We start from the raw sequence: 27,116 nt of genomic DNA, 5'->3' as shown, positions 1-27,116 counted from the left end.
ATTCTTTCTCAACCCTAATCTTACTTCCTCACATCCTGGAATTGGAAATGGAAGCTTACCTGAGTGAGTATTTTTCTTTAGGGTCTCACAACTTACCAACTATGGAGCAAACCCTCCCTCCGCCCTCCGGATTCTTTCCTATTAATTGAGCTCCTTGGTGGACCTGTCCCTCATCCAAGTGTTGGACTTTCACCTGCTGGCGCCAAGAACTAGGGTGAGACTGACCCCAGGTCTTTCCACTGCCCACCCAGAACCCTCACATATTTGCACTCAGGCGCGGCTCTCTGGGTACAGGCTCGCTCTCCCCTTCTAGCAGCCTGCTCCTCTGGCACAGCCTCCTGCAAAGGAAGGAAACTCGGGGCAGCACCACACCCATCAGCCTGGGCCTGACTCACTAAGACCTTGGGGACTAGGCCAACTGTCTTTCAGGGGGGAGGGATGAGAGAGAGAAGATGGGGTCTGTCCTCAACCCCCTCTCTCCTTTATGGCAGTGGGGGAGGAGGGAGCCCCATACATTAGCTCTTGCCCGATGTCTCATGTGCTGCATCAGTCAGTGAGTCCAGGGCACCAGGCAGCAGCTGCGTGAGAGAACTCGGTTCCGGTTCCTAGCTCTACTTCTCTACCAGCTGGGATTTCAAACAATTCACTTGAACTCTGAGTGTAGTCTCCTCACCTGAAACTAATGGGAATATGACCAATGGGAGAGCTGCGGTTAGAAGCATGGCCGCTGGGTTTAAATGATTTGGTTCCCAATCCCAGCGTTGTCTTTGTCTCAGGGGTAAAGTTATTCGATCTTTCTGTCCTTCCCTCTTGTGTACAGTGGGGTTTATCCCATTTCTCTCATTGGGTTGTTTTAATATTTCAACATTTTATGCAAGCACTTACTAGGGTTATCTGATGTTGAACAAGCCAAAGAATTGTAGTGGGGATCACAGCCTTAGGGGTTTGTCTTGAGGTCTTCCAGATAGCTACCATTGTAGTATTATCATGACTGCCCTTGGAGTAGTCAGCTTTTCTTTCATCCATCCAAAGGGGACTAATGTGTCTTTTGTGAAAATGCTTGGTAAATTGCAAAACACCTCTCAGAATGTTGGGATTATTCCCACTTCCTCCAAAAGCCTCAGAGCTCCTCCAGGCGTGGCACTGTGATAGGTGCGAGGCAGCGAAAGGACAAGAGTTTCTTTAGTCAAGAAGCACCTGCAGTGTCAACCTGTCTTCCACTGGCCACCCTCCTTTCATCGCTGAGACCCATTCTCCCCAGGGAGCTTCTCCAGACTCACTCAGGAAAGAATGACTTCTTCACGGCACCTCCAACGCACTCTTTGCTCTGAACGGCAAATGGACCCGCTGTTCACGTGTCCACGCACAGAATCCAAGCCTGGTGTCTTGAGGACAGGGACTCTGTTCATCTACATCGTTATGTGTTAAGTAAAGGCTCCTCTTAGAGACAAGGACGAAGTGATCAAAACAATGCCCTCCATCTCCATCCCACTCCCCACGCCCAAATATTGAACAGAACCACAAACTGCTGGGAATACTTATTTATTTGGTCTATTAACAACAAGATCTGCAAAAAAAAAAAAAAACCCACAAACAACTTCTAAACACAGGATAAGAAAACTTGAACATTAACATTCTTCAATTTTCTGAAGCTCTGCAGTACGGAAAATATACAAACTTCAAACAGCTGCAAAAATAGTGTCTTTGGGAGAAAATAGAGTTTCTACATTGATACAAGAAAAATAGGCATTTTTCTAATCCAACCCAATCCTGGGGCAGGTGGAGGGCACAGAGTCACCACTTGCCACCTAGAGGAATGCCAGCTGTCCCTCCCCTCCCCGACCCCACCTGGGGCTGGGCAGGCTGGGCTGCTGCTTAAGACAATCTTAGTCAGGATGAAAGCGAGATGAAAATGCCACTTGGGAAAACGTTAGGCTCCTCCTCTGCCAGCAGCTGGATTGGTCAAGTGTTAGGCCCTTTAGGGCTGCTTTGGTCGGCTCCTCCAATGAAAGGGAAGTGTGGGAGTGGAGGCTGGGAGGATGGGAGTGTCCGTACTCGGGTCTCCCCTTCTGTGTCCGTGGAGGAGAGGGAAAGAAATCTGTGGTGTCCTCTCTCCGCTGATCACGGCCAGCTTGCTCCATGACTAGGGCAAGGGCCCCATATACGGGCCCCTTGAACTCGCCCAGGGGTGGGGGACCCAAGGCCTTCTGGGTGAGTTTTCCACCAAGTAAGAGGGGTGGCAAGAACACAGGTGTGACTCGTGAGCTGCCCAGCTGCTAGTGGAGAAGGCAGGCCCCCTCCTATTTGGAGGGGACAATGTCCATCAGAAAGAGGACCCAGGGCTTTGACACAATAAATGAAAGTGCTCGAAGGTCAAGAGGGAAGGGCTCCTTGATCGCCCACCTCAGGGGAGCCAGGGACGGGCCTGCCACCAAGGCACTGGTCTCCATGGGAAGGGGTGGGGGCGGGGCCCTCAGACCACCAGGGAGCTCTGGAAAAGCACGGGCTCGTCTGAGGGCGGGCTGTGCTGCCACGGCTCAAACGGCAGCGAGGAGGCCTTGGGGGCCTCTGGGTCCTTCCGAGGCGGTGGCCTGGGGCTGGCGGGAGGAAGGGGAGACCCCGGGCTTGAGGGGCAGTTGCGGAAGATGAAGCCCATGCTGGGGAAGAGGGGCTTCATCAGGCTGACGGGGCAGAAGGCCGAGCCGGTCGGGTTGAAGTGGACTTTGTTCTTGTCGGGACAGGAAGTCAGGAAGGTGAGGTCAGGGCCTGGAGACCTGGGGCGTGGAGACAGAAACACAGACATACATGTGCGCACACACACACGGACACAACTAGTGAGAAGAGCTGAGAGACGTCCCCGGCGTCCGGGGAGGCGAGGAGCTGCGTCTCTGCCCAAACCGCGTGGTAATTCCACCAAAAGACGATAAGCTACTGAGCTCTTCACGTTGCAGAAACATGGCTAAACAACAGGAAATCTACTGCAGCTAGAAACAGGAGGGACCGAAGCTAGACAGGAAGAACTTCCTGAGCATGTGATTTTAGCAGAGACTACGGGCTCTCTTAACTTGGGAGATGTCATCTGTGAACAGTGTTGTGGGGGCAGACCCCGTGCCTCAAAGCAAGCATCCAGGCGGCGGCTCTGTGAGACTCGGTCCCGTCGGAGCAGGGCTTCTCAGCCTCGGCGCTAGCGACGCCTCGGGCTGGACAATCCCTGGTTGTGGGGCCTGTCCCGAGCGTTACAGGGTGTTTAACCGCATCCCTGCCCCCCACCCCCCAAGGTGTGACAATAAAAATGTCTCCTGACATTGCCAAATGTCCCCTAAGGGTAAAAGTTGGCCCCTGTTGAAGTGTACTGTCCTAAGGATGCCATTCGTGAGCACACTGGAAAGGTGTGACTCTCAAAGCCTTTGCTGGGAGGGAGGGGGAGCGACCACGTGAGACGGGCGGCCAGGCCTCATGTCACTGAATAAGATATAGGCTCTTACTCGCCACGTGGCCTTGGTCCTCCTGGTCTTGGCCTGAACTGTCTCACCTTCCATGTGAAAAGAATCATCCCTACCCTTCTGGTCATGTAGGGGAAATGAACGGATAAAGGGTGAGGTCGGAGAGTTCTAGAACAACGACTCCATATGATAAAAAATAAAGAGGTGTATGACTGCGCCTCTTGTCGAGGGAGAAGAGCCCGACAACCCGCTGGTGGTGAGGAGACAGATGTGCAAGAAGGTGGGGGACACCCTACTGCCAATGGGTCCCATGGGCTACCTTTTTCTCTAAGTATACTGCGCATACAGAGAAATGCATTCAGTGTGTAGCTTAATAAATTGGTAACCATCTCCACTGCAGATTCTAAGCATTCCAAGCCCAGGAAGAAGAGTGAGCCGTGAGGAGGCAGGCAGAGGTTGGCACGGAGTAAGAGGTGGAATGGAGTGAGGCCTGGGGTCCAGAGGACTCCCCGGTGGCAAAATGTCCCGGGACAAAGAGGGTTCAAAAGGCTCTTATTTTGCAGAGGGGTCGGGAAGGGGCAGGATAGGGAATGCTCGCGGTGCGTGCAGGCGCACATGCGGAAGGTGACCCAGAGACTGAGCGATGTGTGAGGTGACCCTGAACAGCCTGGGCACCCCCCTGGGAATTCCAGGCCATCTCTCAGCGTCAGCAGCCGGGAAGAGGGGACTGCAGCGAAATAACCACTAAACACAACAACTGCCCAACAGTGAGGCTGACACAATGAAGAGACACCCCGATGAGCTGGGAATGTCCATCCTGATATCTCAGAAAGTAAGTGATAGATCAGCTCCTGTCTTCAAGGGCGGACGCCGGGGCAGAAGTCTGGACGAGATGACTTTAAGACCTCTTCCGAGTCTACAGAAGAATCACGGCAAGCAAGCAGCTCATTTCCACAAGCATTCCGGGCTGTAATTACTCGGCTATAACGTGGACCGGGGGAGGGCACGGGAATCCAGAGTCTGCTACGCACGCTGGCCTCTTCCCTCTACGAGCCCCAGAGGACCCAGAGTTCCAGAAAGACACCGGGCAACAGGGATGACGCAGGGACATCCCGGTGGCTGTGGTTTTCTCCTCAGCTCCTACTCTGGGGCATGTGTGCACCTCCCGCTGATACCGTGGGTGGTCCTCTCCCTTCCCTTAGATGCAAATGGAGCCCGCAGGGTCGCAAACCCTGTCCCGGCTAAATGTCCACACATACACCCATGACTAAACTTCCTGACTGCCGGGGAAACCACACCTTCCACGGCGGATCTGCCTGAATGAGTACTAAAGCTGGTGTGGGGCGGGGGGAGGTGGGGGAGGATTGACATGAGCTGTCGGGGTGCCCATCAGAGGGGCTGGCTGTGCGGGCCTGTGGAAAGGCCGGCTCCCGTTTCTCTCTGCTGATGGGAGGGAACTGTGGCAATCCACGGGAGAATGGCTTCTGAACTGTCCACTGGGTTCGGGAATATTCCATAGTCCTCTTACTTGTAGGGACTGGAAACTTCTGTCTGGACACTCATGACACCTGAAGCACCGCAGCTGCAGGGCACAGATGTGACTCACAAGCAATGAGAAAGGTGTTTGAGTCCCTCTGCCCCTCCGGGGGGAGGCATGTCTCATCTCTGCCTGAAAGGAACTGCTAATGTATTCTCTCTCTCTCTCTCTCTCTCTCTCTCTGATTATGGTCTGGCAAATTCTCACACCTTCCCCAGGGATGGAAAAAAATAGAAGAAACAAAGGGTTTAGGTTTCGGAGCTCTTTCCTTTCCAGCTCCCGCTGCGCTGGTGGCTGGCATGTGGGCAGAGAGCAGGTTTCTATGGAGATGATGATAAGCAAAGATTTAAGTGCTCAGAGTAGGTAATGTCAACAAGTTTGATCATGGAAAATCTGCAACACCAACCATCTAGAGTTGACAGCACCTCTAGGACGAGAGGGAGAGTCGAGACCGAAGCAGGGCCTGTCAGGCGGGACCACACGGGGCCAACGGACCCCCCACCCCCGTGCCCCCCTCTCGTGTACTCACGTGGCCTCTTCAAACACACGCACTCTCTCGCAGCCTTCCGGGGGCTCCCGCTTGAAGACGTAGCTGTGATTGGGCCGAGGGGAGGAGGCAAAGGCAAGGACCGGAGATGGGCTGCCATCTTCAAGGAAGGCTGGGTGGCCTGGAGAAGAGGCTGCAAACAGAGCAAGGCCGAGGCCCGTGGAGCTGAGGGAAAGAGCAGCATCCTCAGCTCGGGCCCGGGGGGGAAGGGGGGAGGCCGGCAGACGTGGCGCAGCCGGGGGCAGGTCGCTCACCTACACGCTGCCTTAAAAGATCTCTGAGGCAGCATACAAAAATACATATCCTGTTACATAGGCCACCCCCACCCAAAAAAAAAAACCCCTAATACAGTTGAATTGATGGGAAAATCGGGTCTCATACCAATTTATATTCCCAGGAGATAAACAGTGATCACAACGCCAAGTCTCGGACTTAAAGGAACCCTAACTTCTGTGTCTCTCCGCCTTCTTCCAAGGCTGCACCGCCCTGCCTGCCAACATACCACAGCTTCTTCCTCCCCGCAGCCTGGAACGTCTATCCCTTTCTCCAGGAAGAGCTCTTGCACTGACTCAGAGAGGCAATCTTTACTCAACCCCACTCCTGGGATAAAATTCCTCTTGCTTTTCACACAGCGAATGTACTTTGCCTAGGTTGCAAATATTGACTTTATCTGTATTTATCCCACATTTATTCTTTATTACTCTATGCTCTGTTTACCTCTGTGTATGGTTAGAGCATGCCCCTGGCCATCCTACTGCGTGGGGTTGCTGTGAGAATCAAATGAGGCGCTACAGGCCACAGCGCTTTATAAGGGGAGGGTCATTGCTACCGGGAGCAGGGCCCGCAGCCAGTCCTGTACACAACTCGGCAGGGCACAGCCGAAAGCAGAGATTCGGAGTCAGAGAGCTTGGGATTCCTTCTGGGTCAAACCAGGTGACACGGGCACATTCTCTTGTTTTATGTCGTTTACAGCCACCTTGAGACCCATCGCTTGTAGTGGGTGCCACAGACATCTGGACAGACTCAAGGGCTTTCCAGCCAAAAATGGGGAAGGGAGGGAGTGCTTCTTTGGATCACAGTGAGGATTAAATGCAAGTGCAGGTGCAGGGACTTTATGTAAATGATAAATCAGAATCAATATCAAGGACCATTATTGTTACTGGTATGATGTACGAAATCAAGACGACTCGCAAAGATACTCTAGTTGGCTGGTAAATAAAAACACCAGGCCTGAGCTCTAGCTGGGAGACAGAAAAGGGAGCGGAGACACCGCCGCGCCCCGAGCAGGCCCCGCTGCCTCGACCGCCTCAGTTTACCTTTGTCGCTGGGGACGGACGCCAGCTCCTCAGCGGCCCCCCGATGTTCTTCACGGCCGGCCTGGCCCGGAGGCTGGGGAGACGCCAGGGGCACGGAGGGGGAGCTGGAGAGGTTGCCAGGCTCCAGGAGGAGGAGGGGGTGGTCACAGCTGCCACTCTGCGGGGGAGCTGGGGCGCGATGCCCATCGGGGATATCCAGGATCTGCCAGGGAAAGGGCAGGCGATGACTCCCAGGCCGGTCTCTTCAGGCCTGCAGAGCCACGGGGACAGTCGGGCTCCTCCCTTCGCCCTCGTTGTCACCCTCTAATCGGGACACACAGCGACAACAGGACACCATTTCTTCAAGTCACTCCCAATCCCTCCAACCCCAGGCAATCTAAGAGAAAGCCCCTCCCATTTCTCCCCTCTTTCTTCGTCCTTTTCTCTCGCAGTACTTGCAGATCAATTAAAATTCTATATTTATTTGAATGGTTTCTCAATGTGGCACCCCCATCAAGCTATAAGCCTCACAGGGGCAAGGGCCTTCTATGTGCCAGCCACCAGGACACCGTGACAGCTGCAGGACACACATGCAGATCATCGTCGTGTGTTAAATATCCCTCCCGCCCTGGCTGGTGTGGCTCAGGGGATTGAACACGAGCTGCAAACCAAAGGGTGGCCAGTTCAATTCCCAGTCAGGGCACATGCCTGGGTTGCGGGCCAGGTCCCCAGTAGGGGGCGCTCGAGAGGCAACCACACATTCATGTTTCTTTCTCCTTCCCTTCTCCTCTCTTTAAAAATAAAAAAATAAAATCTTTTTAAAAATTAAAAATAAATAAATATAATAAACAAATATCCCTCCCTTCCCTTCACATTTGATGGTGCCTGTACCCACAGCTCACCAAATTGTGTGCATATTTGGGTGGGTATAAAAGCCTACATACATGCAAATTTAAAATCAACCAGCGAGTAAATCATAAACTGAGAGGTGTGCACATAAGAACTGTATCAATACTGCCCAACTGGCATTCCCTGGCTGTACTGTGCCAGTATGGAAATGTGCCCGAGACTGCAGGACAGGTGATGAGTGATTCTGCCAGGGAGTGGGGCAGGGAACCAGGCTGCACAGGGGACCTGGGCATGAAGGAGAATGAACGTGTGCCACCAGGTAGGGGTGCAGGGAAGGGACGTGGTAATGCAGGCAATAGGGTGGGTTCAGCTGCGCACAGGGTGGGCGGTACCAGGGCCAAGTACGAGGAACAGTGGGCTGGGGCTTTGGCTGAAGAATGGTGTCTTGCCCATTCCTCCTTTCTGGGACCCTCCTCTCTGCCAACCCCTGCTCCCTTTCTGTCAACTCACCACCTCAAAGCATCTCCCAGGTGCAGCCACCCAGCTCTGCTGTAGCCGTGGCCTGCAAGTCCCAAAGGACAAGAGTCCCATCCCCCACCCTCCAGACCCAGCGTGGCCTGGCAGCGCCCCTGGGCCCCACTCACCCGCAGCAGCTCCTCCTCACCCTGCTCCTTCACAAACACCTCCTCCAGCTCCTGGTTGAGCCCCTCCAGGCTCCTGTGCAGGCAGGGGCTGAGTCGAAGGACGGGGGACCCTGCGGGGAAGCTGGGAGGCGACACCTGAGGAGGAAGCGAGTGAAGCACTCACTGAAACCCACCAACCCCTGGCCATCGTGGGTTCTGCCTGGGGGTAAAGGCCATGGCTACACGGCAACACCAAGTGAGTAAAGGAGGGCTGGGTACAGGTACTGACTGCAGCAGGTCCACTCAGTGGAGTTTTCTCCAGAAGTTAGAGCTTTGAGAGGTCTGGTGATTCTAAAGGTTGCAGGGGCATCACAGTCCCATCGTACAGGAGATGAGGGTGGAGGAGAGAGAAATCTAGAACAGTAGGACGCTTTTCCAACGTCATTTGCCAAGTCCAGGTTTGCACTAAAGCTTCACCTGGGCACCCCTGTGGCCACGGGGCATGCAGTGTGGGAGGGCTCTGCTGCTCAACCGGAGAGGTTCTGCCCACATGGTGGGTGGGGGTCGTGGAGGGTGACAGCGGGGAGAGGGCGGGGGCAGGGGGAACAAACCTTCAGTGTGCCCCGCACCGCGTGGTCCCCCTGGAGTGGGGAGCCCCGCTCCTTCTCTTTCCCGCTGCGGCTCAGCTTCGTCCTCTGCAGTTGCAGCTTCAACTTGGTGATCTGGCGGCCCAGAGAAAGGGAGGGGGCGGCAGGTGAAGCAAAGCAGAAGTGCCCCGGGTCCCGCCCCCCCAGGCGTGGCTCCACCCTAGGCCCACAAAAACGCACAGAAGGGAGACGGCAGCTAATTCTCCGTCCCACAGTGCCCCAGCAGTGCTCGGAGCTGTGACGAGAGGTCCGTTGGGCGAGCTGGGCACCTGGTTAACGCGACTGTTGAGCTTTCAGGTTACCACGCACGCCACAGGCGAACCAGTTCCCCAAAACTTGAAAACACGCAACACTGAAACCCTTGTTTGTCTTCCACCAGTTCCACAGACGTGGAATACCACTCTCTGTTAATAGAAATGATGTTTTTTGAATTCATTCCCCAAGTACACTCATGACCATCTCAGAGGCCCTGAGACCAGGAAGGGTGGAAGGACTTCCTCCCGTTTTGAAATAGACTGCGCTGAGCAGGGAGCCAGCTCTATGGGAGGGGCATCGGGTTCGGTCCCAGCTCCCACTTCCTGCAACGGTTATGGATCATCACGGGCGATTTTGCAGATTATCCCTGCCGCGTTTGGAATTCTGGGTCTGCCTGCCCGAGCTGGCAAACGCTCAGGAGATGCGGAGCTATTCAAGTGTGGGACCAGGAGGGGCTGGGTGGAGGGGGCTGGAGGGGAAGAACTGGGACAACTGTACTAGCATAAACAAAATATTTAAATTTAAAAACAAAGTAATTCAATAAATATGGGCCCAAATTAAGTGGAATTCAGAGGGGAGATCTGCTGCCACAGCCATGAAACAGGGAGCCACGGCCAAGGGAGAGTCAGTGCTCTCGGAGTGGCCACCGGGGACCGCTCAGCCGCGACTCCGCGCTCGGCACAAACCGCTTGCTTCCCCGGATCACTTCAAACTTCGAACGCTTTGTATTTTCCACCGGCCTGAAACACTTCATGTTTTTGCTCTGTTCTTGCAACCCAAGAAGGCAGAAGTGGCTCTCCCATAAAAGGGGTCGAGGGCGACCCCTGGCAACTGGGCCCCGTCAGGCGCTGCCCCACGGCACGGCAGATGGAACCGGCTCGGGAGCCCTGGGATTCCTGTCCACGGCTTTCTCTACTCAACCTCCGTGCCCGGAACCCTCCTGAGGGAAAGGGGGGCCAAAAAGTGCTTGGGGGCAATAACCATCTTCCCCTTCCTTTAAAGGGGAGGCGGGATGGACAGTTAAGTGTAACAGGATGTGTAACTGTGGCTTTTCGGCTCCCGGGAACTCACTCCGTATCTCTCCCCAGTCTCTGAACCGCTTATCTGGATCCAACCTTGAAGTGAAGTGAGAACAATGGGGGCTCCCACCCTGTGCTCGGCTGCTGAAGGGCACCGGCAGTCACTGGCCACCCCCTGCTGGCAGGAGGGTCTTGGCTCCAAAGGCCTGGCCACCAGGTGGCTGGAAGCAGCTGCGGAGGAGCCATCCCATTAGGAAAAGGCTGGGTGGGGACTGGAAGCATGAGTCCGCTTTGGAGCAGGTGCACCCGCGGCACTGGGGGTGGACAAGAGGCCACGACTCTGGCCGGGAAGTCAAACGGGGCCGTTACCTCTTTGCGGTGGTCTGTGCTGCCCCAGGACGCCGAGCGCTTGTGCGTACAGGAGCTGGCCCGCTCACCGTCAAGCTCTTGCCAGGACAGGGGGGTCTGCAGGGAGAGGAACCCAGTGAGACAGAGAAGTTCCTCGGGCAGGCTCAGGGGAGGCAGACACACCCTTTCGTGGACAGAGGCGGTGGCTCCTTGGAGCCTTCCGTCATCAGCTACTCATCCTCCTCACCGAGGCCAGCCTCTGGGACCCTGTCAGGCTTCTCCACCTGCACTTCCTCTTCCCAACCCCCCTCCTCCAGGAAACCTTCCCTGGTGCGCCAGTATGGCCAAGCTGCTCTTGACTCTCTCGTGGTTTTTACACGTGGGTGACAGGCCCAGCTCTCCCCGGTGCTCCCCACCGGTGAGCACAAGCGCCGCCCCCACCAGCTCCAGAGGAACACAGGCCCCGGGACCCACAGGCACCCTTGCTTCCCATACCCTCCGTGCGCCTGGCACGGGCCTGGGTTCCTGGGAGCCCAGTGAAAAGAAGTTACTGGACAGGTCTCTATCAAGGAATCATTCATTGGTAAAGCAGAAAAAAAGGTCAACAGAGATCCCCCCTCCCTCCCTCCATCCCTGACCGAAGCAGGAGATAGATGTGGGTGCGGGGTGGTGCCTCGGGCCGTTCCCTGATTTCCCCCAGAGTGCACGGAGTCTGTGCCCGGGGGTGGGGGGGGGGGTGGGGGGGTGCCTCCGACATGTGCAGGGGCGGCGCCATTTACAGAAAGGAGGGAGCCAGAACTGTGAACTGGGCCCCGACTCCCGACCCCTCTTGGCTGTATCACAGCTCCTTCCCCCAGGCCCTGCTCTGCCCCTCGGGAGAACAGGGCTGTCAGTCTGCCGCACCCTCCCCGTTGCACGGAAGACAGAGTTGGCCCAAGACCCCAAGACGGAGGCAGGGGGAGTTTGCAGACCCACTTCCTGAGCCCCCGCCCGAGGGAGGAGGCTGCTGGCTCCAAGCACGAAGCAGGAGGACAAGGTCCCTCCCCACCGCGGACATCCCTATTTCCATTCCCAGGGAGGGGCCCACAGGGGACGCGCGCCAGTGGAGCCAGTTCCTCTCTAGCTCCCCTGCACAGGCTGCCAAAAGCACGAGGGCCTGGGAACCATCTCCTCCAACAGATCTGCGACCTCCCCTGAGAGGTTGCTGCAAACAAAAAGGGGGAGGAAAAGAGAGAAAACCCCAACAAGTCAACACCCAACAGCTGCTAAGAAGAGCTCGGCAGGGGCGGTGGGAGCGGGGCTGGGGGAGCGGCGCGCCCTGGGTGACAGCTGCTGCGGAGGGGCCGCTGAGGGCTCGGGCTCCCTGGCAGTCCCTTCTCTCGGCTGCCCGCCGACCAGGCCGAACTCCGCTGGGCTGGGCGACACAGCCGGGGTGAGACGATGGCCCTACTTCCCTTTGCCGAGGCTAGCGCCATGGGGAGACCGTCAGAGGTCCACCCCCCACGACGCCCTCCTTTAGGAAAAGAGCAGGCCACGCGCCCTCTGGGTCCACCCCCCAGAGCCCCGGAGGCGAAGCTGGCCCTGCCAGTCTGTGGAAACGGAGCAGCTGCCTCCTTCCAAACGCCTCCATCTCTCCACGTGGGAGTTGGCAGAGGGAGCCTCAGAAGGGGCTGCTGCACAGACTGAAAAGCGAGGAGGAAGCCCACCTCTCCCACAGGCCCCTCGGCCCAGTGGATGCCCAGATGCTCCTCCTTCCAGGGCTCCAAAGCCACAACCCCAGGTGACTAGCTCTGTGATGGAAGTGCCGGGTCCCACACTGGCCCGTGGTCCCTGGAAAGGTGGCAGACACCACGGAGGGGAGATGACAAAGGCCAGGGTGACGAGCCCGTTTCCCCTCCTCCAAGAAGATGCTGTACTCGCAGGTGGGTGGTGAGAGGCAAAACCAGCCACATCCAGGCTGCCACCGGTTCTACCAACATCTCTGGCAACCTCTTCAACTGCCTCCTTTCCTGTGCAGTACGGTGAGGGGGTGGGAGGAGGAATGCAGGCTGGCGCTGCAGTTTAGGAAGGGTGTGAAAATTCACGGCGGCAAGGATCACCTCCTCGCAATCCATTTTACCCCCTGCTCTCTCTGCTCAGCAACATCTTCCGGCAACCGCCGCCGCCTGCTCTGCAAACTGTGCTACCAAGGCCATCGCCTTCCCACCCTGGCCGTACATCTTACCCTCCCTCCCAGGGGCTATCCTCTCCATTCGGGGCTCTCGCCCCCCCCCCACCCCGGCTCAGGCAAACCCAGCTCCCTTTCCTCACTCTTGCACTCAGTGAATGGCGGCTGAATGCCCACCGTGTGGCAGACACTGTTCCAGGGGCTGGGGACACCACAATGCACAGAACAACAAAACTCCTCATCCCCTCTGAGTTGATATTCTAGCTGGGGACACAGTTTCAGCGTGCTAAATACTAAAGAGAAAAATATACCAGAGAAAGGGGCTGGGGATGGTGGGGTGGGGGAGGGGAGGAGGCACCGACATGATTCTAAAGGCCCAGAAGTCTCAGCGAAAAGGCAGCGTCTGAAGAAAAATGTGAAGGAGACGAGGGAGGGAGCCACGTGGCCATCCGAGGGAAGAGCGGTGCAGACGAGGGGGCGGCAGGTGCCAAGGCCCTGAGGCAGGAGCGAGCTCACCCGCCCGAGAACAACGAGGAGGGCGGTGTGGCTGAAGCAGAGCGAGCCAGGGGCGCAGCGGCAGAAGATGAGGCCATGAGGTGTGGCAGATTGAAAAATGGTCCCCCAAGTATCAGGTCCTGATCCCTGGAACCTGTAAACGTTACCTTAGGGGGAAAATTTTTGCAGATATGATTAAGGTGGAGAGATTAGCTTGGGTTATCTGAGTGGCCTGAAGTGCCATGACAAGTGTCCCTACGAGAGAGAGACAGCGGGAGATTAGGCACACACAGAAGAAAAGGCAACGTGACCGTGGAGGCAGTGACCGTGGAGGCAGAGACTGAAGTGACGTGGCCAGAAGCCAAAGAATGCTGGCAGCCACCAGAAGCTGGAAGACGCAAGGACTGGATCTCCCAGAGAGCCTCTGGAGAAAGGGCAGCCCTTGCCAGCACCTTGAACTTGGCCCAGTGAAATGGAATTTGGATGTCTGGCCTCCAGAGCTGTGAGAGAATAAATTTTTGTTGTTTTGAGTCACTGAGTTTGAGGTAATTTGTTACAGCAGCTTTGGTACCTAATACACTAGGTTATGCTGTGTTTGAAGCTGCTTACGTTTGGGCCTCAGGTATTCTTAAGGCGGGCAACGTGCACGGGCGTGGTCTTCGGCCCATCCAGCTGAACTGAGTGAGCCAAGAGTGGGGGCCATGCCCTCTCCCTTATTTTCAGTGCCCCCTCTTCCTTTGGGTCTCATCACAGAGGTCTGAGCCAGGGGCTCCTTGGAGCACAGAGAAGTCACAGCTATTGAAGGCTACCCTTCAAAGAGCGCCCCTTTATGGCGCAACGGGGGCCAAGCCACACCACACGACAGCACTGTAAGTAGTTGTTTCAGATGCTCCTTTGGAAGCAGGGCAGAGCTGGAGCTCAGCAGGCCAAAGTCATGTTTGTCAAAGGGACTTGAGCACTGGAACAGATTTGCTTGAACGCCCTGGTCCAGAGGGAGCAGCTGAAGTTCGCAGGACTGTTTACTAGCTATGGGTGGTGCCAGCAACTGTGCAGATGACGCTCGGATCACACAAACTTGAATGTGGGTTAGACCACAGAAGCCTTGCCAGGATGCCGGGGTCCCCCAGCAACGCGTGGAAGGCTAACTGGGCATGGGGACGGAGGAGAGGTTTCCAAAGAGCAGCCTGATGGAACAAGAAGGCAGCGGCCAGATGGAGCTGAAAAACCCTCCCAACAACTACCGTCTGTTTCTCTGCCCTCAACCCAGTTAAGTCTCTCCCTGAACTCTGAGATGGGAAGGGCCCTGGTCGCGTTGTCTCCAGTGACGCAGGGGGAGCCCAGGGGGGCCCTGGGAACACCACCCAGTACACCTGAGCACAGCGTGAGGCAGTGTGGCGCCTGGCCCAGTACAGAGGGTTAGTAACTATGTGCTGAAATGAAATCAAGCAGAAAACCAGCCCCCCCTCACAGGACTCTGGCCAGACACAGAGACAGGAAAGACCCCGAGGTGGGGGTCTGCTGGCCAGCTCTGAGAACGCTGGCTGCAGGTGGCCAAGGCCGTCATCTCTGGCCCTACAAGGACTGTGCAGCCCTCACATCTCCCATCAGGAACCCGTCTTCAAACATTCTGTGCTGCTGTCACACCACATGCTGAACAACTGGCCCCGCTCATCAGTTTGGAGAGCAGGCGCCCTGCCCAGGCCCCCACACCCACAAGGGCCGGCCCGTGACGAGCTGGCCGAACTGTGTGTCATCGCTAAATGCTGCGGCCCTGGCTTGGGGAAGGAGGAAGACACTCCGCAGTGAGGGCGAGTCCCAGAAAGGGGAGTCTTCCCAAACAAAGCATGCCACCTCGGCTCTCGGCCATCAGGACACTCCGTGAGGCTCGTCAAGGCCTTATGCTATTGTTCCCCTGCAAAGGGTAAGTGAGCCCTAAAGAAAAAAGCCTGCTGCAGAGGCTACCCCACCTCACCTGGGGCATGCAGAGGAAGCAGGAGACAGGTGGTGGCGGGGGTGGGTGCAGAGGCAGAGCAGGTACCCAGGGTCCCATCTGTCTGCAGGATGAGAACACCAGCAGGGGAACTTTGCTCAAACAGTCATTCCAGCTGTGGTGAGACCACTTCCTCCCTCCAGAAGAGCGTAAGAAGACTCAAATGCTTTGCAGAGCAGCAAGGGAGAGGGGTGACCGCAACCAGCATGTGGTGCCATCACCGCCCTGGCCGGGCTCAGCCGCTAGGAGAGGCCAGCCCAAAGCACTGCGCAGCTGGCTCCGGTTTCCCAGCTGACCTGGGGGAAGGGCGGTCCACAGAGGAGAAAACATATTCAGACTGATCTGGAGAATCCTGACACAGTTATCGAGATGCTGGTGACTCTGCACGGGGGCCCTCCTCATCCTCCCTGGCTGGCCACGCTGCGTCCAGTTCCCGCTGCACCCGAGCTCTTCCTTGCACCCACCAAGCTGGTCTCTGGGAGACCCGGTCACCCCCCTCCCATTGCTCGTCCTGCCTCGGAACACGCAGCGATTCCAAGCACTCCTTCCCCAGTCACCACATTCGCACCCCCTCTCCCTCCTAGAATGACCAGCCTCCCAATAAGACCCACCCACCTCTCTCCCTCCCCTGCCCCCCCCGAATACCTGGGTCCCCCAGCTCTCCCTGTCACACTGTAAACTGCCTGAGCACTACCCACGTTATACTCTGTGCCTGCCTAGAGCTTAAGTCACAGCTCAGCCAGGGAGGGGATCCTGGGGCTGTTGGCAACCTGACATATTTGAGAACGAAGAGTTTTTTACTCCACCTTCTGCCTTGTGAGGAAGCCTCGCAAATGCTACCTGAATGGCAGGTTTGTGCTCGCTGCCCAGGTGTGAAACTTGCTTGGCATGGACAGGGCCCTTGCTTGCTCTGGAGGGGTTGGGAGAACGTTGCTGAACAATGGCTCCCTGCCTTCACTGCAAAGCAGGCCCCCAGGAACACCAAGGCTGGTGTGATCTCCAAACACGCACTCTGGCTGCTGACTCTGGATTTGGGCGGGGGTGGGGGGGGTGGGGAGGGTTGGGGGGGCAGTGAGAGGTGCAGGGGAAAAAGTCAAAGTGCAGAAGTGAGGCCCAGCCAGATACGGTGGGTGTACTACGCCGGTGTGGCTGGAGGAGAAAGGGTAGAAGGTGGGGTAGGGGTGGGAAGAGGCCCCCTCAGATCACAAGAATTGAGGCATCGATCTATTTTCCCTCAGCTCACAAGAATTGAGGCATCGATCTATTTTTAACAATTTGAAAGCTTTCAAGGACTTTGGTAAATCCCATCTTCCCACCTTTCCTCTTCACTTCCCCACAGGTCGCCATGGTGTAACGCAAGTGTAGAAGAAGGTAGCTCGGGCCAGGCCAGGGACTCAAGTAGGAATTTGAATGGGTCCCAAGGCCTAGAAGCAGGAAACTCCCAGAAGGCCAGGAATGCAAGATGGGCAGAGCACATATTTTGTAGGCACACTGGATGCCCACGTTGATCAGAATTCTCCCACCTCCTGGCTGTGGCCACAATATTGACAGGTTGCTAAGAGTTCCTCGAGGGCTGGAGCCCATCCCGGGGAAAGAGGAAAGCTGCACAGCCCGGCCTTGCCAAACCCATGGAGACGCATCGCTGACCTCTGTCTCGCCGTGGCAAGGAGCCCAGACTTGTTATATAAAAGATCTGGCCTGCAGCTGGAACCTGAGCGGCAACACGAGGCCCAGAGCCCACACCTCTACATGCAGCCAGGGAACAGCTGCGGCCAACCCCGCCTGGGGCTGACAACGCGCCTGCTACCTGAGGGTGGGACGGAGGCCTCCTAGAAGGCTGGCGGTGGGAGTGACAGCGACAGGCTACACGGAAGGAAGCCTGCCGCCAGGCAAAAAGCGATGCGACCGTGAGCTTACGCACGTGAAGCAACCTCAACAAGTCCTGCTCGTCCACGAAGCCCTCCTCGACTACATACACTTTTTGGGCTAAACACCCCTCTCAAAAGAGAGAGGGGTGCGTGCTCCAGGCCTGTGAGGGGAACGCACAACCGACCCATCCTACGCGCCCTTCTCGAAGGGTACAGGGAGCAAGAGCGCCCGGGGCTCCCGGGGAGTAGGCCTGCTCTGTCCGCCCCCCGCACTGTGCTTTCCCTTCACGTGCCCTCCTCAGATGTCAAGAGGGCCGTCCAGTTCGACTGCAGTAAATCCCTGCAGGTCCCAGGCAGGGTATTCCCAGGAGAATTCCCCTCCTCTGAAATGTGCCAGACGCTTGGCCCGCCTCCCTCCTTGGCGCCCCGCTCCCTGGCCTCCGTGGGACGGGCATCCAGACTCGGAGGCCAAGTCCTGTCCTCATTTCCTTACTCTGCACTCCGACCTGCCAAGAACAGGACTGGGCATTCAGACTTTCACTGACAACACGTGAAAATGGATCTCAGTAAAAAAATAAATAAAAGAAGGGGACTGACGTGATGTGCTCAGAAGGGGAGGCAGGGCAAAGCGAGGGTACCAAACACTTTCACGTTTGGCCGTCGCCCCACCTACGGGCAGCCCACGCGGGCACCGGCCCTCCCGCCCTGGCCCCCCTGCCCCTGCCCCCTGTAAAGGAAGAACTGGCCTGACCAATGTCCCCCAGGACGCTGCTTTGCCTCTGAGCCATATCCTCCTTCCTGAGGACAACTCATTTTTTCTGAAGTTGAACGGGAATGGGTTTAAACTGCATCAAAAGGGGGAAGATTTGACTCTTCACAACCTAACAAACAGCTAAGACTGTTGAAGTCCTGAACCAGGCGTAAAAATATCTTTGTATAATTTCACAGTTAAGATGACTTCTTGCTTGGGCTAACACGATCTTATTCAGAAACTGACCAATGGATTGGGCGATCTGCAATGACTGCTTCCAAGTTTAAGATTCTCAATGAAAAGACTCATCTTTTAAAGGAAAGGGGACCCAGGCTCTCGGGACCCCAGACGGGGATGGTGGCTAGGGGTCAGCGCTCTGCCACCCGAGAGCCTGACGCTCCCGCTGCTCCAGTGGGGTCGGCGCTGGCTCAGCGCCCTTTCGGGCCACCTCGTCCAGTTGTCTGGGGAACACAAACGCAATTGAATGTTGGCCTCGGTTTAACTTTAGCAAGGTAGATCTCCTTTTTTAAAATCCAAAGTAAATTCCAAAGTCAGCTCTTGCTTACCCATGCATGAATCCTCAAGCCAGACTGAAAAAACCCAGACTGGCTTCTCTCCCACCCGTCAGGTGGAATGCAAGCTCATTTTCACGTAAGTGTAGAAAGGAAACCCAGCCGGTAGACATGAGATGACGAAGATCATTTCAAGCACGAGAGTTGGTAAGCAGACCAGAGGCCTCCTCAGCCAGCCCCGTCCCCCCATCCGCATCCCTTATCCGTTAGGAGAGAGCATTACCTGGGTGGCCTTGTCATTGGTACAGCAGGTGAAGGCCCCATCGGCATCTCGTGGCCACTGGCCCAGAAGGTACGAGCTGAGGATGGTGTCCAGGGAGAAGGTACGTCGGACCTGGGGTGGCTGAGGCCTACACATTGGCTTTTCTGGGGCCACGGAACATGGGACGCTGGCTGGAAGAGAGCACAGCACGCCCCTGGACATCAGCGTGGTGGGAAGAAACGTGGAAACCCACCTTCTTCTCTCTTCCAGGTTCCCTCATATCCACCCCTCCTGCAGGAATCCGAAGCTGCCCATAAAAGCACGTGCAGTCTGGGGAGCGCTCTCCTGCCTTCACCAGCTGGCTATCGTCACCGGAAACAATTTACACCATTTGACTCTGGACGGGGATGACTTTATACGCATGTCCTCCATCTCTGTCCTGTTCCTCTGGGACTAGGAACTGTAAGCCCCGAGAGCTCCGTCCTGAGGGTCCTGAGAGCAGGGCTGTTTCCCATCTTTGGAGAGGGAACTGCAAGTGGGTAAAAACCAAGTTTTCTCCTGTCTTTCATCTCCTGCCCTTCTCCCTCCACCCAGCACTCATCACAGGGCTCCTAAGTTCTGCACGAATTCAGTGAGCTGACGGCGGGACCCTCTATACTGCCTGCAGGGAGGGCTAGCCCCGGGGACCCTAGGTGCCTGGGACGAGTGATGTCGTAATGACTTTCAGGCATCCGGGACTAAGGGGTCAGCTCAGGGGACTATCCGAGCCTTCTGGTTCTCTCCTCTATCTCGGACCTCTGGCTAAATGGGACAAAAATAAAGCAATTGTAAATGCATTCACTTTACTTTTTTTTTTTTTTTACCTTGGCTAAAGTGCTCTGGGAGAAGGTAAAAGTAGAAACCAATGATAACATGTGAAGGTTCTAGAATCCTCTGCAAGTTTCAGTCACCTGGGTGGGCCGTGTTTTCCATGGCCACGTTCAGGACGCTCTCCTGACTTAAGATCTGTAAGGCTCCTCCCTTTACACAGAGTGAAAGGCTTTCACATCTGCACTGATCCCTTGAAAACTCACGTGTGCATTAAGCACAGCAAAAGGAACTGGGGATTGTAGGTATAAATAAACTTGAAGAGCTTTACATTTAAAAAGATACTAACAGGCTGGCAGTTCCTCAAAAAGCTAAACACAGAACTACCATAGGACCCAGCAGTCCCACTTCTCGGTACACACACAGAGAATTGAAAACGGGGTCTCAGAGAAACATTTGTACATTCGCGTTTGTGGCGCCATTACTGACAACAGTTAGAGGGCGGGAACACCCGAGAGTCCGGCGGCAGACGAACAGATCAACAAACTGTGGTGTACGCATGCAACGAGATGTCCGTTTCCGAAAGGAATGGAATCCCCACACATACTACAACGTGGGTGAAACTTCCGACACTGTATTAAGTGAAATACAAGGCACAGAAGGACCAATATTGTACAGTCACACTTAGGCAAATTCACAGGGGCAGAGAGTAGAATAGAGGCTCCCGGGGACTTAGGGGAGAAGTGTTGGGGGTATTGTTTCCCGGGCACTGGGTTTCTGCCTGGGGAGACCAACACCTTCCAGAAACAGACCGTGGTGACGGTGGCACAACATTGCAAGTGTGTATAATGCCCCTGAGTTGAAAAGATAAAAAATGCTAAAAAGAAGCCCTGGCTGGCATAGCTCAGTGGATTGAGCGTGGGCTGGGAACCAAAAGCATCGCAGGTTCAATTCCCAGTCAGGACACATGCCTGGGTTGCAGGCCACGGCCCCCAGCAACCGCACATTGATGTTTCCCTCTCTCTCTCTCTCTCTCTCTCTCTCCCCCTCTCCCTCCCTTCCCTCTCTAAAAATAAATAAATAAATAAATAAATCTTTAAAAAATCCTATTTTAAAAAAATGCTGAAAAGGTAAATTTCATGTTATGTGTATTTTACTACAGCAAAAAAATAATAAAACAATCTACATTCCCCAAATCCACTGAAGTATTCACATACTCGTACATTTTGACAGTTGTAATCAATATGAAATGTACACTATGTTCTAATTTCTTCTACCCATTTCATATACCCATTTCTAAGTATCAACAGTCTACGTTTCATTTTTAATGACTACATAATATCCCACCAGGTGGCCATACATAGTGTGCTTAGCCATTCCCATATTATCGGACATTTGGGGGGGGGGGGGGCGGGTATCTCTTCCCTTCCCATTTCAGATATCATAAATAATACTGCATGGACAACTTTCAGTCTCAGTTTTTTATCTAATTTCTGGCATATTTTAAGTCATCTCCCTCAGCCATCATGTAGTACGTACTAATCTAAAACAAATTTAAAATTACTTGTAATTACAAAAGTAGTATGTATAAATTGTGGAGAAGTCAAGACATGAAAAAATATAAACAAACAAAACAAAAAACCCCTCCAGCTCTCGACACCCAGCAGTCTCATTGGTAACACCAGGAGGGTAATATACCACCCTTCTCGGTCTTGCCCTCCACACGTCTGTGTGCGTGCTTTAAAAAAAAATGAAATCAGCCCTGGCTGGCGTAGCTCAGTGGATTGAGCACGGGCTGTGAACCAAAGTGTCGCAAGTTCGATTCCCAGCCAGGGCACATGCCTGGGTTGCAGGCCATAACCCCCAGCAACTGCACATTGATGTTTCCCTCTCTCTCTCTATCTCCCTCCCTTCCCTCTCTAAAAATAAATAAAATCTTAAAAAAAAAAAAAAAAGAAATCATACCGTACCTAGTCACTTTGCAATGTGGTTTTGCCTCACATCATAAACACCTTTCTAAACCAATATACACTGACCTACAACACACCCTTTTAAATGATCTTAACATTTCTGTTAAAGCTCTTGAAAGGCCCTCTTCCAAAGATGGTGGTCAAAGTCCTCACGTTCTGGTCCCTCCCACCTGTCCCCTACACCTCACCTCTCTTCGGAATCTCCACGTCCTGGACAGACCACTCTACACACTGTTTCCCACCCGGGTCCCCAGGGTCCCCGGCGTCCCCTCCCCTGAGGTCTGCACTCGTGCCCGGGGTTGAAATCCCACCTGTGCACGCAGACCAGCGTCACCACCTGCTTCCACCTCGACGGAGCCTGCTGGGCCCCCTGGGAGACGTGCCTCAAGATTTCCTGATTTCCTCCAGCACCTGGTATCCTTCAGGTACATATCACCCTCTCTCCTGGATCACGGACATGGTATTTGTAACTCCTAGGTAATAAACAACCTGCAGCCAGGGACTGTTTCTGATTTATCTGTGTCCTCCTCCCAGTGCCTAGAGCATAGGGCTGGTGATTGGCAGGCACCTACATATTTGCATAAAATCAAAAAACTCTTACTGCAAGGTAAACCTGTTCGAACCATGTCATGGATTCTAAGTTTGTCTGCGTATCCAAGCTCAACCTTCTCCCCGGGAATAAGGACTCCAGAGCTGCCTGTCTCTCTTCCTCTCTGAAGCTCCGAACGGCCCGACCTCTTTCTTCCCTGTCCTGCGCTTTGTCGTCCAGTAACTCCATGACTGGCACGCTGGGTTCAGTTCCCGACTTCCTGTCCTGCACCATCTTTTCAGCCACTCATCTTCCCATTCTGTGCTTAAGATCAAAAAGCAGCGATCAGGTATTTTTGGGAGCTTCTAACCTATGTCGGCAGCCAAGGCAGACAACAGAATGCTGTCCCCTGTGGCCCTCCAACATTGTCTTTAAGAGCCCAGTGGGGAGGTGGGGGCTCTGGAAAAGCAAGTTTACAAGATTACGACAGAGAAGCAAAGAAGCAGGCGGGAAGCAGAGGAGCAGAGACTGGTATAAGGGCCAGGACGCTGTAATGCCTAATGGTGGCGTCATCATTGTGCGAAGGCAGAGAGGGCTGTCACTCCAGGGCTGAGAAAGAAGCGACGGGGGAAGATTTCCTGGAGGCGCCTCTCCCAGCCCCCCAGCAGAAGTGGCTGCCTGTGCTCTCCTGGGTTTCTATAGCCCTCAAATTTCGCCCCGTCCGGGGTGGGGTCGGGTGTGTGTGTATGTATCATCATCTGTTCTCCCGTCAGCTCTCAGGGGTGCTAGGGAAAGATTGGGGAGGAAACCAAGGCACAGAGAACCCCCCGATTAGACTCAGTCTCCCAGCGAGTCAGAGGCAGTCCTAGATCTAAATCCAAGCCTCCCCACTCCTATGTCAGGTCACTGGGGCTCAGGGTCCTCTGCCTGAGGAACACCCTCTGAGGCTGAGGGGACACCTGCAGGGACACCTGCCTGAACACCTGGAAGGATTGCCTTCAGCTCCTTTTCAGGGAAGGAGATGACAGGCCTGACCTGGCAGTCTGCAATGACCTTTTGATTTTGGTTCTTTTTCTTTTTTTTTAGAAGTCTTTGAAATGTGGGGTAAAGCATTCTGCTACTTCCTGAGGACAACTTAAACCACACCCATTTTATATCAGTTCCCATTACCCTTCATATCCCATCCATTGCTGAGTAGGACCCCAACCTCGGTCAGCAATCAGATGTGGTACTTCACTGCCCGTACTCACTCGGCTACGGAGGACCCAGAATCCTGGAATTTGATGTGAGGCTCCAACCACCCACTCTGGTCATCTCTATGTGCTTTCTGGCCACCTCTGACCAAAGTTATTCACAAAAATTCTGAGGACTTCATGGGTCCTGACTTATTCTTTCATAAGCAGAAAAACAACAACAAAAAAAACCCAACCAACCAACCAAACCAAACCAAAACAAACAAAAAAAGAAAAATACAAAAAAAAAAAAAAGGGAGGGGGAGGCAAGGAGGGAGGGGTTAAGAGACAGAGATGGTAGAGGGCATGGGGAAAAACCAAGCACCCTAATCCAGACCCAGCGGCTAGATCTGCAAGGGGCTCGCCACAGCTGAGCTGAACTAGAGGACTGGCCTCAGTTTCTTTTCCTTGAATGAGACAGCTGGGCCTCAGCCCCATTTCTACAGTGACCACATCCTAGTGCAGGCTGTTGGCACAGCTCCTAGCCAGCCACAAGATGACAGAGTTACCTTCTTCTGTCTCAGAGTCCTCAGCAAGGACCTCTCCCCTCCCAAACCTCCAAATTCTTGGCATGTCCCGGCCCCTGGGAGGAGATAATAAAATGCTATGTTTTTGCCCTGGCTGGTGTAGTTCAGTGGATTGAGCATGGGCTGCCAACCAAAGGGTCGCTGGTTCTATTCCTAGTCAGGCACATGCCTGGGTTGTGGGCCAGGTCCCCAGTGGGGAACACAAGAGACAACCACACATTGATGTTTCTCTCCTCTTTCTCCTTTCCTTCCTCTCTCTCTAAAAATAAATAAATAAAATCTTTTTTTAAAGTGCTATGTTTCCTTTATAACCAGGGGCGGTACTTAAAAAATTAAATTTTCATAGGAAAAAATATCTACCACTTATTTCAAAAACCTCATCCAAAATGGTTGGTGGAACACCTGCTAATTTGGGCACCAAAACTGACTAAGGACTAACAAAGGTCAAGTTCCTTCCAAGTGCAATACCAACTGAAGCCAGAATCAGACACTGACATGCTTCGTTCCATCCTTGAAGGGGCTACGGGCTGGAGCAGTGTCGCCCCCAAATATCTGGGTGCTCAAATGGGAGAGACCTCGTTCTGACTCCAGCTCTGCCCTCACTGTGGGGTGACCGCAGCCCACATCACAAGACCTCCCTGGGCCTGCTCTCCCATCTGGCAAGCAGCAGCATGATCGGGCCTAAATTCCCTCGAAGGGATGCTGGAAAGAACAGAAGATGAGAAGCAAACGTGCTTTAGTCTTCATCAGCTGGATTAGGTCAAACCAATTGTCACCGAACCCCTCCCCCCATCACAATCCTTTAGGATTGGAGATGGGGGTGAGGGAGCCTAGAAAGAGGAGGCTCCCCGGAAAAGAGGGCAGGGTGAGTCCTAGCCACCACTGACCCCTGGGAGGGGGCACATCTGCACAAAGCCCCTTCCTGTACCGGGGACCGTCTAACCCAGCATGGACGCCACCCTGAGTAAACGGGGCCAGGGCGGGAGTAGGACTGCCTGCAGGCATGGGCAGCAGCTGCTGCGGGTCAGCACTCAGGTGGTGCTACACCCGCTGCGGCCTACCTCGGTCAGGACACCCCCAAGAACTCTCACATGTGAGTGTAGTGGAAATAGGAACTCACTGGCTTATCCCTCCTGGGCACACCGGAAAGGTCTGGGTAGTGGAATGTGCTCTGCAACTGTGTGATTATGGTGACAGGAGCAGCAGCATTGAAAAGTCACAACGGTTGCTTGTGGTTGGAAGATGAACTGGTTTCATTTCTGGAAAGTACCCCTCTCAGATTTGGGAAATGGGGAGGGAAATAAGACAATCGGCTCTCCTATCTGAGAAGAGACGCCCGTATCATGACAGGCTGTGACAAAGCAGCAGGCTGCCGGGGCACTGGCTGGGTGGCTGCGGGAGGGTGGAGTGTCCTGTTTACAGCACTGTGGGGTATTATCGGCCCATCGCCTGCAGCAGCCTCCGTGGCTCAACCACCTGGTGAAGTACCTTGGCACGGGGCCAGGCCATTTCACCGTGTAGCTGATCAGTGGCGGATGCTTTGGTTCTTGGGCAACAGCAAATGGAAAAACCAAAACAAAACAGCACACACCGGAGATAAGAAGCCTTAGGTGCTATCTTCCAGAGCCACTTGGCCCTGTCTCCCAACTGCTGCATTTTTATGGCTTTGCGGAGAGGGGACTCTGGCTGCAGAGGACCAGCAGTCACATGTCTGTGCACTTGGGAGGGAACCACACAAACTGCAGATAAGACACCCAGCCAAGAGTGGCCGGGGTGCCTGGCACACCCCAGTGGACCGACTGATTCCTTCACAGTGAGCAGATTGTGAGCACCCACCACAAGCCAGCTCTGTGATAAGCACTGGTGATAGCGGAGGGGTGGGGTCAGAAGATGCTCACAAGGTTGACACAATCCCTAAGAGCCTGAAGTTACCCTAGCCAACGCCTCTGCAGAAGGACCACCAGGTTGTCTCTGCTGTTCTCTCGTATCCCTGCCTGGAAATCCGCTCAGGCCTGGCCACACCAGCAAACCCCACTGCTGGTACCTGGAGGAGAACGAGGGCAGCTCTTAGAGGGGCAAGAAGGGGTGAGGGGAAGGAAGAAGGCAGCGGATGACACAGGAAGTGAGGTGTTTGTGGCTGGCTGACCTTCTGAACTTGGCAGAGATGGACTGCAGGTGGAGGTCAGGCCCTGACCAAAGGGTGCTGGCTGCTGAGCATCTGAGGGGCCACTTCATTTATCTTACCCTCCTGTAGGAGAAGCCTGGGAAATAAGACAAGGCTACGCTCCGCCCATCCTCCATTAGCATGAGGCATCATGATCCCAAAATACCCACGGACTACAGAAGGAAGAGAAACACAGCCAACGAGACCTCACACATGGCAAGAGCTCAAGAACCAGCAGGTCCAACAAACAAGTTATGAGTCACTTTCTCATGTTGTTGGGCTTTGAAGCATTGGCGCTAGTCTTCTCGCCTCCCCCCTTAAAGAGAAAAAAAAAAAAAACCCTCTTATTTATAACAGAAACTATACATATGTTGGAGGAAGTAAGAAAATGCAGATGAACAAAAACTGAAAAATAAAAACCGTGCACGCCCCCACTCAGAGATCACCACGGTGCACACCCTTCCTGGTCTCTCTTCACACGCATATGCATGCATATACATTTTTAGTAAAACGAGATCACATTATACACATTTTTCTACGATCTGCTTTTCTCAGTCACTGATCTTCACTGAGGAAGGAGGACAAGCAGGCTGGGCAGGACAGCCCTGGAGGATGAGGCAGGGCACATGGTCTGCACATGGAGCGAACGGGCCCTGCCCTGTCCCATCCCTTAGCTGTGATGCAGCGGCTTGGAAGGGGAGGAGGGGAGTTCTCTGGAGAAGAGCAAAGTAAGACGGGGATTCAGAATTTCTAAACATTCCCCCAATAACGGAGTTGCAGTAAGTAGGGGAAGTCCCTCCCCGCAGCTTCGCAGGGATTATTTTTCCATTTCGGTACGTGTGCGGGGATTAAACCGGGCAGTCTTCTGAGCTCCCGTGCTCTGGCACCGCTTAACTGCTCAACTCAGGGGCGTGTGGGTTTTGGAGGGAAGTTGCGGTCAAACCGAAATCCCCACTGTGACTACCTAAGAGTTACAAGCCCTCCCTGGAAAGCCCAAGGAGACCCCATCCATCCCAGCTGGGAAAATTAAACTTGGGCCTTGGAACACTTCTTCCAACACCAAGCCGGAGCTCATTTCAACCGTCATAGGGAGAAGAAACCAAAGAAACTAGATTAAAAAGGAAGAAAAAATAAACAGTAACATCACGTTTCCCTTCCCAGAAGGCTTACCCAATGAGAAGAAAGTGACGAGGTTTGTATATGCATGAAAAACTTCTCAGGCAGACCCTCAATTAATTACTGACTCTATATTTAAGTGTGTAGCTCAAACGAAAGCATT

At 54.4% G+C, this 27,116-nt stretch overlaps 1 protein-coding gene across 3 annotated transcripts in view; it reads right to left on the bottom strand.

Moving 5' to 3' along the window:
* Positions 1 to 1,526: 1,526 nt before the first annotated feature.
* Positions 1,527 to 27,116, bottom strand: part of FAM117A (family with sequence similarity 117 member A) — a 42,472-nt gene continuing 16,882 nt past the window's right edge. For 2 of the 3 annotated variants that reach the window (XM_045836932.1, XM_045836933.1), the window contains 7 exons: positions 18,630 to 18,799; positions 10,585 to 10,680; positions 8,906 to 9,016; positions 8,316 to 8,450; positions 6,844 to 7,045; positions 5,510 to 5,660; positions 1,527 to 2,774 (listed from right to left, as the gene is read on the bottom strand). In XM_045836932.1, the coding sequence (XP_045692888.1) occupies positions 2,474 to 2,774; positions 5,510 to 5,660; positions 6,844 to 7,045; positions 8,316 to 8,450; positions 8,906 to 9,016; positions 10,585 to 10,680; positions 18,630 to 18,799 (1,166 nt within the window). In that variant the 3' untranslated portion in view covers positions 1,527 to 2,473. Of the gene's footprint in view, positions 2,775 to 5,509; positions 5,661 to 6,843; positions 7,046 to 8,315; positions 8,451 to 8,905; positions 9,017 to 10,584; positions 10,681 to 18,629; positions 18,800 to 21,696; positions 21,718 to 27,116 lie in introns of those variants that run through there. The other variant, XM_045836934.1, reaches the window with a different exon arrangement.

This window comes from Phyllostomus hastatus, unplaced genomic scaffold (genome assembly GCF_019186645.2).
Source record: "Phyllostomus hastatus isolate PE091 unplaced genomic scaffold, TTU_PhHast_1.1 phas_contig_210, whole genome shotgun sequence".
Taxonomy (NCBI): domain Eukaryota; kingdom Metazoa; phylum Chordata; class Mammalia; order Chiroptera; family Phyllostomidae; genus Phyllostomus; species Phyllostomus hastatus.
This window is presented reverse-complemented; position numbering and strand designations above follow the sequence as displayed.